Below are 10,860 nucleotides of genomic sequence, written 5' to 3'. Positions count from 1 at the left end.
ATTTTACTCTCAAAGATGGCTCTGTTTTATAATTTGTGCTTTGTCTACCATCGTTGTTCTAAGATTACTGTAATTTTCCCTTATATAAGCTCCGGTATATAGACATGTGTAGGGTCATTGTACACTATGCACTTTCTCTTCCTACTTAATATAAAGATGTGTAGCTCTCCTGCGCATTCGAGAGAAAAAAAAGATGGCATTCTCATATAAAATAATAGAATCTGGATTGGTGACAACCCTCCACTGCAAGTGAAGATCATTGTTGCTATCCATAACTTAGCAATTGTGGGTCAATCAGGATTCCCTGTTACTTATAGAAGACTTAAGCACTTGTTTGCTTGAAAAGGTATGAAAGCTTCCACTCACACCTTTGTGCAGTCTTGCAGTACATGTGAACAAGCTAAGCCTGATAGAGCTAGCTATGTTGGGTTATTACAACCACTACATGCTTCTACATCTTGTTGGCAAATGATATCCATGGATTTTATAGAGGGTTTACCTCTCTCTGGTAAAGTAAACTGCATAATGATGATAGTAGATATATCCTCTAAATATGGCCATTTTATACCACTGTCATACCCATTCACTGCTGCACAAGTAGCTCAAGCTTTCATGAATAATGTCTACAAGTTACATGAGTTACCTATTTCAATCACAAACAGATCGAATTTTTACAAGTAAGTTTTGGCAAGAGCTTTTTAAGGTTGCAGATGTACAACTTAGAATGAGCACCACTTATCACTCTCAATTTGATGGCCAGATTGAGAGAGTTAACCAATGCATTGAAACATTTTTGAGATACTTTGTCCATGCTTTCCCAAAATACTGGATTAAGTGGCTACCCCTATCTGAATATTGGTACAATACCAGCTATCATTCTGCTCTTAAACATTCTCCATTTTAGGTTCTTTATGGACATCCCCCAAGACATTTTGGAATGGATTCTACTCTAGTCATCATGATGCCAGAAATGGTGCAGTTGTTATTTGAGAGACACTTGATACGATCTGTCATCAAACATCATTTTGAAAGATCTCAGGCCCAAATGAAGCATCAGGCAGGTAAGAAGAGATCAGAATGCTCCTTTGAGATAAATGACAATGTGTTTCTCAAGTTGCAACCATATGTGCAATCCTCTCTTGCAAACCGATCATGCCAAAAACTTTTATTTAAGTTCTTTGGACTATTTCTTATTCTAAAAGATTAGAACAGTAGCTTATCCATTGGATTTACCAAGTCACAGCTCCATTCACTCAGTGTTCCATGTCTCTCAACTCAAAAAGGCAATCGGCAACAAACAGGTACTATCTAAATTACCTGACGTCTCTATTGAGTTTTAGGTCCCAGAGAGGATTCTTCAGCGCCGCATCATCCAACGGAGAGACTAATCAATTGCGAAAAGTTTGATCAAATGGTCTTGTATGCCGAAAGAGTTGGCTTCTTAGGAGGACACTGAAGCTCTATGCCATGATTTTCCATATGCACATGCTTGGGGGCAACCAGGTTCTCAAGCGCTAAGGGAAGTCAACACCACTGATGTTCCTATGACAATAGTAGGCAACTGAAGGGAAGTTTTTGCGCTGGTCATGTGCCAGGCGGAGTGCGGCAGGTGGCTACGGGCGGCTTGGCTCCAGCCTCCATCGCTGCGTGTGCCTATGTCGGCTGCCAGTCCTGCTACTCGGGTACACCAGTGCTTGGCGTATGTCCCCGTTGTCGAGCGCTGAAAGGATTGAATGGCCCAAGAGGGAGTGAATTGGGCAATTAAAAAAACTTATACCGAAAACTAGAACAAAACAACCTAAGCTTGGAAGAAAGAAAATACGGCTACACTAACAAACTAGGAGAAGGCAACTAAATAAGCAAGCAAAGACACTAAGAAAATACAGAATTTAAAGCTTGCAAGAATGTAAATGCTCAAATTAAATTACAGAATAGAGAAGAGATGGACAAGAGAATACCAGATTTTTTTCCCGAGGTATCGAGGAGTTGGCACTCCCCCTAGTCCTCGTTGGAGCATCCACCAAGGATATCGCTCCCCCTTGAGTCACCAAGACTCAAATGCTCCCTCATGATTTCTACTTCTCCATCTCCGGATTGACGGGCATCAAACCAAGTACAAAGCTCTTCCTATGACTCCCACAAGAACCCCAAGAGCTCACCGAGAATACCACCAATCACCAAGACAGGCTAGGTGTTGCCAATCATCAAGAGTAACAAGCCAATAGCTTCACTTGACCAAGATCAAACCTAAACTACAGCTAGATGCACACTTGCTACTCTCAAAGCACTAACAAAGTCCTTAATATTCAATTAGGGACTTGGAAATCAACTCAAGTGCTCTCTCTTGCTTCTTGATGACACACACAGTGTATGAGCTTCTCTGGGTCACTTACACATGCAATGAAATCAAATGAAGGAGTATTAATAGGATAGAGATCTAAATTATAGCCGTTGCCTAACCACCAACTTTTTCTGTTAACACCGGATCATATGATGATTACCATCTGACTCACACCGGCCAATCTAGTGAGTACAGACTCCGAGCCACACTGTGCTAGCTGTCATTAGCTGTTGATCCTCCAGTGTACTCATCCGGTGATCACTGAAGTCACGCCAGACAATTCGGTCAGAAGAACCAGGCCAAAACACCAGTTGCAAACCTCTCTGCAAGAATTAGTCCGGTGATCCCTCTATGCATACATCGGACTATCCGGTGAGTGAAGCCTCTTTTGAACATTGCTTCGGTGTATTTGTCCGGTGACCACAACGTAAACACCGAACTATCCGGTGAGTAGAGCTTCATTTTTCTGCACTTTGAATTTGCCTCTGCAAGAAATAGTCCGGTGATCCCCTCTTTTCATCACCGGATAATCCGGTGAGTTCAACTTGAATTTTCCTGGGAAATTTCACTTCAGTTGGAAAAAGCTCCGGTGCTCTCACTAGTGTAACACCGGACTATCCGGTGAAGCACTTTTTAAAATTTAGGACACGCGTCACCAAGAAAAGCTCCGGTGCGAATACCATCTTTATCGCCGGACCATTTGGTGAACTAAATACCTTCCTGAGTTGAGATATAGAATTTATCCAGTGAGTTCACCTTTCACATGACCAGACTATCCAGTGAAGTAAATATTTCCGAGCTCGTCCAATTCAAACTTCTTTGAGCTCTAATTTCTTGACATCTCTACCATGGGCTTTTCTGAGCTACCTAGTGCTAGAATTTCACAAGTGTGCATCAAACCAAGTCTAGACTCAACTAAGTCAAACTACTACTCTTAGCTCCTCTTTATAGTACGATCAAAAGACTAAGAAATGAGACCTATACTACTCTAAGTGTCCTTCATCTCTTTTGTGACACTTAGAACTAAAAAATCCTTAATCTTGATGCACATCTCTATATAATCAACTCAGGGACTAAGAATATCCAATCATCATTGTGAACTAAATTTTTTTTATACCCTTCAAAATAAATTTATTAGTCACAATGATATGGTTATCATTAATCACCGAAACACTTATCACTTACCTATGAGCCTAAATGCTACAAGCGTCCTCCAGCCGGGTGTGCACGGTGGTTTTCAACAACTAGGACATACAGCAAAAGCGCGCAATGAACGCACGAGCTAGCTCTGCACAACCTTGCCTACTTGCTTAGTTGCTCCTAGAGCGCTGGCAAATCCGAGTGAACCGCGGATACTTAGCCGTCGTGGCATCTGCCAGCACACCATCGACTCGGTCGGGCCAGCAGCACCATGCCGTCTATGAAGTAACTAGGAGCTCTTGATGTACATCGGCAAAAATGATCTTCATCCAAGGGTTAGTGGCCAAGCTTCGGTAATCAGTATGGGACGCCGGAATTTCAAATCGATCCGAAGCTTTTTTTCACACTTTCTAATTATCAGGCGTTTGAAAATGTGATCAATGTATCAGACGACGAAAAATGGTGGCTTCCAATAGAGCTAGAGGGTTCCTTTGTCATCGGGCTTAAAAGAGCTCTTGAGGGAGGAAGGCGAGTGCGGGGGCACCACTAGCCATGGGCAGTGGAGGACAACCGATGGGCCGGTGCCAGAGTGAGTGAAGGAGCTCCAAAGCAGATGACAGCCGGCGGTGGGCACAGATCTAGCAGCGGAGACTTCGTCGGAGGCAGGTGAGAGGCAAGAGAGTAAGGCAATGCTTTAGCTCTATGAAGAAACTGTCATGTAGAGAGAAGGTGAGCTGAGAGGTAGAAGATGGTGTGGATACCATTGGATTCTCATCCAATGGTCCACAACAATTGTCTGAATTGAGATGAAATTTGTGTGGCATGTGATATAGGCTCTGTTTGGCATAGCTTATTAGCAGTTTTCGTTTCTCAGAAGTCATAAACTGTGCCAAACAGGCTGAGCTTATGCTGGTTTTTGAAAAACTGATAAGTTAGCTTCTAATAAAATGGACTAAATGCTAATAAGCTGGCTAAAAATGATTTTTCTGAAAAGCTATGTGCTGAGAGACTAAAAATTAAATATATAAACTAACAACTTTTCTCAGAAGCCATAAGCAGTTTTTTAGAAAAATAGTTTTTTAATAAAAACTCAAGTTTCAGTTGTGCCAAACAGCCATAGCAATTTTAAGAATTTCAAATGAATCCTAACCGAGGCCAAAGTTAACCATACATGTCAAAACTCAGCGAACGGGGGGAATCTAGAGGTCATCTGGACCGTTGACACTACAATGAGTACACGAGCAGCTAAGATGGGCGCGAAGCCCACGAGGCCGAAGTTACCAAAGGAGCGAGCCACACCACGGCCGCGCTCGCCACCGCGATGCTACTGGCGCGTGCCCCGCCGCCGTCGGCGCTGCTCCCGGCGGCCGGCTTTCCGGCGAAACCGAAGCGAGCCCTCCGGCCTCGGGTCCTAGCCTCATCCCGCGCCGCCGGTACGACGGCCGCCGCGGCGGTGAAGGCGTCTTCTTTCCGGGGCGGGCAAAAGCGCAAGCAGGTGGCGAGCGTGGCGAACCCGCTCGTGAAGCACTGCGTGAAGCTCCGGCTCTCCGCCGCGTACCGCCGCTCCTGCCGCCGCCTTCTCCTCGTCGGCCTCGTGCCCATCCTGTAACCCTCTCTCTCCCGCCGTTCCAGGCCCTTGTCATTTACCCATCCTGTGAAGCTTCTTGTTTAGTTCATTCCTTTTTTTCTTCTAATTTCTGAGCTACTGGCCTACTGTTCCTCCTCCTTGCTGCAGGGAGATGTGTCGGTTTGAGTTCTTCGCCATCGATTGCTTGCTTCTCTTGGACGGTGTAGAGGTCCCGGAGGAGTTGTATGAGTTCTCCGACAATGTCGTGTATGTCAGTGCCGCTGTGATGAAGAAGGTTTCTGGGATGCAATCGGTTGATTCGACCGAGGCGATTGCTGTCATTGACATGCCTACGCATTTCCACGACCTCGGAAGCGATGAGGGTGGAGCTCTTGTTGATGGGTTGTTCCATTCTCCAAAGAGGATTCTTGTCCTTGATGGGATTCAGGTGAAGATATGCCGTGCCCACCATTATGCAGGGACATACTAATTGTTGTCATCTTTTATGTGTTAGAAACATAGCATAGTTTGAAGTGAATGCAGTTATGCACATTACAAGCATAGTTCCATACTTTGGACGATGCATGTCATGCTGATCATGGTGCCACTACCTGTCCACCTTGCAGGATCCTGGCAACCTTGGAACATTGATAAGATCAGCTTGCGCTTTCAAATGGGTATGCTATTTTCTTTCTTTGACATTACTTGTTGATAACCAGAGCATATTCTTTTCCTTTTGAGATTACAACCACCGTCATTTGGTTTGAACCTATTTGATCTACAAGATAAAATGAGCTGTGAGAGATTTACAGAAATTTGAGCATAATAATAAATCTACCATAGTTTAGTACACCTAAGTACATTTTCAACTATCAAGTATAGTTTCCTTTCGTTGGCAAGCATATCTTGAAGCTTCATCAGAGGAAATTAGGTTGGCTGACCATGCTGAGCTAGAAGACTAGAAGTATCATACTATCGTTTATATGCCACTAAAATCCATTCTGCTCCTTTGCTAAAAAAAAAGAAAGAAAATCAGTATGCCCTTATTTTAGATCAGACGGAATTTCCATAGCTAATCCTGATGCACACAATACATTTTTATGGGGTATAAGCATACAGTATGCATATGTATTAATTATCTGTGGTTGAGAAATTTACGACTCTGCCAAATGCTCTATAGTATTTGTCTTTCCAGCTTCTACACTTCTAACACCTTGTACAAACAACTACCAACAGGATGGGGTATTTCTTCTTCCAGCTTGTTGTGACCCTTTCAATGAAAAGGCACTTCGTGCAGCCTGTGGAGCCTCTTTGCAGCATCCTATCGTCTCCGGTACCTGGCATGACCTGCATGCTTTGATTACTAAATATGATATGAAGATTACGGCAGGTCATCCAGAAAGTAGCAGTGGCAGATCCAGAGGAACCCACTCACTATCCAAAGAATTAGCTGATTCACTGGTGAATGAATCTGTGTTTAGTGTTAGGAAGTGAGGGGAGTGGCCTTTCTGCAGAGACCCTCCAAGCCTGTGAGCTTGTAAGCATTCCAATGGAAGGTACTTTTGAATCTCTGAATGTTTCAGTTGCAGGTGGCATATTTTTATTCATGTTACAACCCAAACATCAAATAGATAGCAGAACTTTAACTCCTTAAGGTAACTTTGCATCTATTTCTATTGTTGTTGTCTGTTTTTTGCATTTCTCTGGCTGTTTGTTTCTATCTTCACTGCTGATGCTGATTCAAAGTAAAGGAACATATAATTTAGTGCAATGCAATACATATCTGAAAATTGAATAAAATGTATTGAGCTGATAAAAGTACTTTTGTGAAACAGTTTGTTTATCTGGTTTACTTTCCGAAGAACAAAAAATGTAACCTATCGAAAAATTGAGTTTTGCCCAACTTCTACTCATGGAACTTCCTACTGTGATGGCATCATTCTAGTTTTACTGGCCCTATAATAAATGAAGCATGCTCTGAGGCTTGATTAATGTTCCGCCACAAGGATATGGCCATATGAGACCACATAAAATGCCAGAATGGTTGGAACTATCACCCTTCAGTTTATAGACAGCCCAAACATAATCCCATGTTAATCTTGAATGTCCTCACTGACGTCAGGAGACAATATGATGGCATATTAAATGCGTGTACCATGAATCCATGATACGATCTGAACATTCTTTTGTGTGTTGGATCCTTGAGTACCACCGTTAGCAGCTTTAATCAAGTATTGTGATCAACATTCTGGAAGCTCCTTATAACTTATAAGCCTTTCAGAACTAGGCGGGCCTGGCCCAGCAGCTCAAATAAATGATGTGTGGTCAACTGGTCATATGTATTCCTCTTATCCCTTCCAAGCATTTATTCTCTAAAAGAGAATTACTTCATGTGTCATCAGTTGCATTATTTTGCAAATTATGCTGTTGGATGCTTAGAATGTTTGATATAAACAGTTTCCACTGAACAAGGCCTTCTGTTACTATTGATGTACGAAGAGGAAGCTTTTTGCTACACACGTCCATGCCCCTTTGCATGTGAATAAACTCTCTATTATCAATCTGTAGCTGTATTGTACTCTGACCTCCACATAACCTTCACCGCTACAGAACATTCAGCTTAATTGCTGCCTTCATGGTGTTCTGCTGTGTGCTGATATTTGTGTGGGAACATTAGAGACTAGAGAGGGTTGCATGTGTTACTGTCTACAGGAGGGGCTTCCTTTTTTTCTTCTAATGGAAGATTTGGGTGTTCCAGTCCTTTTTGAGGAATCGTGACACCAAGATGAAGATTGTGTTCCAACATTTTCCCTTTTGGTGATTCATGTCCAGCCCATGCAAGCGAATATGTATCGTCCAACAATTCATTGCAATAGGATTGAGCAATTAACACTGAATGCTTACGCTCCTTGACCTCTTGACACATGATGAATATAACATATGAGTATGAAAGAATAGATGCACGATAGTCATCTTCCACAGTTCCACTCAGTGCGGGAATACTTTTATGTTGGGTTGGAATATCTGAATCGATATTGTAGGTTTGTGGCTTCTCAGTTGGGTTCAGTTCTTTGTAATGTGGAATCTAAGGTAATGGAAACTGAGGTCAGCAGAACTCCTGGCAATATGTCTAGCCCACTACATCTTTCACAACACTTATTACAAGATCTTACATGATCCACCATTGACCATTGTAACCTGATATGGTGCTGTCCTCAAATAAGACGCATTATGGACTTCTTTTGGTGTCACTTCAACTTGTTCTGACCCTAATTGGGTTGGTGCTTCAAAGGAATGCTTTCAGGTGAAAGCTTGGTTTGATAGCATGTAAGAGCATCCTGAGTCATATGCAATCAAGATTTGGCTATTGTAATAGATGTATGCATGTCTGTCGTTCACTGAAATGGTAGTGCTCCTTTCCATTCATGTCTTGGCGGCTGCTAGACCAATGTTTTTCAAAGGATCTTGTTTTTTGGCCAGTTCATAAAGCATTTTATAAGCACATACAACTGTTCTGCCTTGTTTAAACGTGAATGTGGTTTATTTGGTTTTGGTATGTTAATCATAAATATGACCACTAAAACCTTGAACTTCTTCAAGGCATGTATAGACTTTTCTTGAAGTATTACATCAGTTTTCTTTTTCCATTTTCTTTGGAAATGTTAATCTGCTTTACCTACTGGCTACTGAGCTGAAAAGCTTGCAGTCTATGGTTGATAAGTTCCTTCCTCTTATATATGACATTTGATTACAGTGGTGGTAAATTGCTCATATTATACTGAATTTGCATTTTCTGGTAAATTGCTCATGTTATACTAGTCATGGCAAAGTTTTTAAATTTTTGTCTCAATAATTTACTTAAATGCCTGTGTAAACTGCTCAGTGCTCACTGACCAGGGAATAAAAACTGCTGCTGAACCCATTTGCTCAAGCAAAACTGCTGTACATTGCTTGTCTTGTCTGCTGCAACTGGAAACACATACAATATCTCCTGCTTGTAAAGTGGCATTAGACAATCTGTGTATTGTATGCTGAGCAACCAACAACGAGCTGCCTAGGCTTACAGAGCCTGTACTAAAAGATTGTAGAGTCAGCTCCATCAAAGCATCCTAATGACTTTGAGTAACCTTTCAAAGCAGAGGTTCTATTTCATTTCACAATGGATTCAATTTGTTTAGCTCATGTTCCAATACTATTTCTGACTAACATGTCTTAGAAAAAGTGGCTAGCAAGTTCTGATCTGTATTACTTGTGAAATTGCTTCTCCAAACAAACTCTTTACCTAAGGAGCCATTTATATGTACAGCTATTTTCTATAGAAAAAGAAACAGAGTTTACATTTTCATCATCTATTTGTTCATTCTGGGCTAATTTTTGTAGGATGATGTATCGTTTCGATACTTGTCTCTTTCAAAGAAATTTCATGATGATCTGATGGCATCCACATTAGTTATGAATTTGAGAGCTGGTCAGACTTAGAATAACAGGTGCTAGATATTTTCCTATGTGAAGTGGTACGGCGGCATTAGTTAACTTTTATTGCTGCTAAACTTTGACAAGTGATTCTTTCGTCATTGTGCATATCCTTCTCATTCATTTTTCATGTGAAAGTGAAAGCTATTCCTCAGTTTCAAATCGTACTTATTTTGTGATCAATTTCCATCTGAAAAGAATCAGCTGCTTATTTTAGAACTAAATATGGACAGTTTCCTTGCCCACTGTTGTAAATGTTCTAACTGTGCTGTTACTATGCATGCACAACTCATGATACCTCTTTTTTCTTTTGGCGATTACAACTCCTTATACCCTTATGGAGTAAAAGTGTGAGAAATACTATCCAGCTGATTTTACTTTTTGTCCAGCGTTTCTACACTAAATGAAGTCCATTACTTATGATTTGTATGCATGTATGCTCAAATGGATTTGAGCCAAACACTAATGGAGTCATCATATGCTTTTAACTTTGGATTTCACATGCTCAGAAGTACATACAGAAACCAGTTATGGACCAATCATGTTCAGGTGCAATTCTAAAATGACTATTGGGTTCTGACATGTCCTCACATTCACAGTGCATACTTGATAAAATAAAATAAAAAAGTGATATTGTACCTACATCTAGATGTTTCCTATCCTGTTGTTTCATCATTCACTTTCTCCTTTCTGAAAGCAGTTCATGTGTTTACTAATCAGCATGCATAGGCAAGTTGTTGTCCAGTGGCTAGCATGTCACAATGCATGCATGTGTTTGTCAAACCGTGGTCTCTTCTGTTAATGATAAAGCCCATGAACTCATATAAATGCCTTTCTGACTCTCAATCGTTCAGGGTTGGTGTTCTTGCGACGCATGCCATTTGGCAGCTTGTTGTATCACACCTTTTGCTGATTTGCAGTGTGCTGGAAAGGTTTGGTCGTCTCTATGCATCTATGATCACTGTAATAAAATAGCATTGGGAGGTCACTGATTGGTGCATCATTTAGCCGAATTAAGCACAGCCAGATTGGTGTGTCATAGTCTGTGGCTCTCTTTGGGGAGGAGAGATCAGATCACGTAAACTACGCTTAGTTGTTGCAGCCTGTGTCGGAGCTTGATACGTGCATGCATCTTGAGTTGTGCCTCGGTGTATTTTCTCTTCCTTTTCTTCTTCAGGGAATTGGGAATATTTCGCTTTATTTCTTGGGAAGAGTTCGGAACATTGCCCAAGTGGTGGCTTTATCATTTGCAGAAGCTCCGAGGAGCTGCAACACCATGTATTCTGATTCTGATTATGCCGTAAGGGAGGGAATGCCTCGCAGAAAAAAAATAATGCGC

The 10,860-nt window shown here is 41.6% G+C and overlaps 1 protein-coding gene across 1 annotated transcript; it reads left to right on the top strand.

Annotated features, from left to right (window-relative positions):
- Nucleotides 1–4,743: 4,743 nt before the first annotated feature.
- On the top strand, nucleotides 4,744–6,707 carry LOC133915703 (uncharacterized). Its single transcript, XM_062358968.1, is given in 5 exon segments — nucleotides 4,744–5,086; nucleotides 5,217–5,496; nucleotides 5,675–5,725; nucleotides 6,285–6,520; nucleotides 6,522–6,707. Coding segments are annotated over 5 exon segments (1,032 nt in total). The 5' UTR covers nucleotides 4,744–4,802; the 3' UTR covers nucleotides 6,703–6,707.
- Nucleotides 6,708–10,860: the final 4,153 nt, after the last annotated feature.

The sequence above is a fragment of the Phragmites australis genome, chromosome 4 (genome assembly GCF_958298935.1).
Source record: "Phragmites australis chromosome 4, lpPhrAust1.1, whole genome shotgun sequence".
Classification (NCBI taxonomy): domain Eukaryota; kingdom Viridiplantae; phylum Streptophyta; class Magnoliopsida; order Poales; family Poaceae; genus Phragmites; species Phragmites australis.
This window is presented reverse-complemented; position numbering and strand designations above follow the sequence as displayed.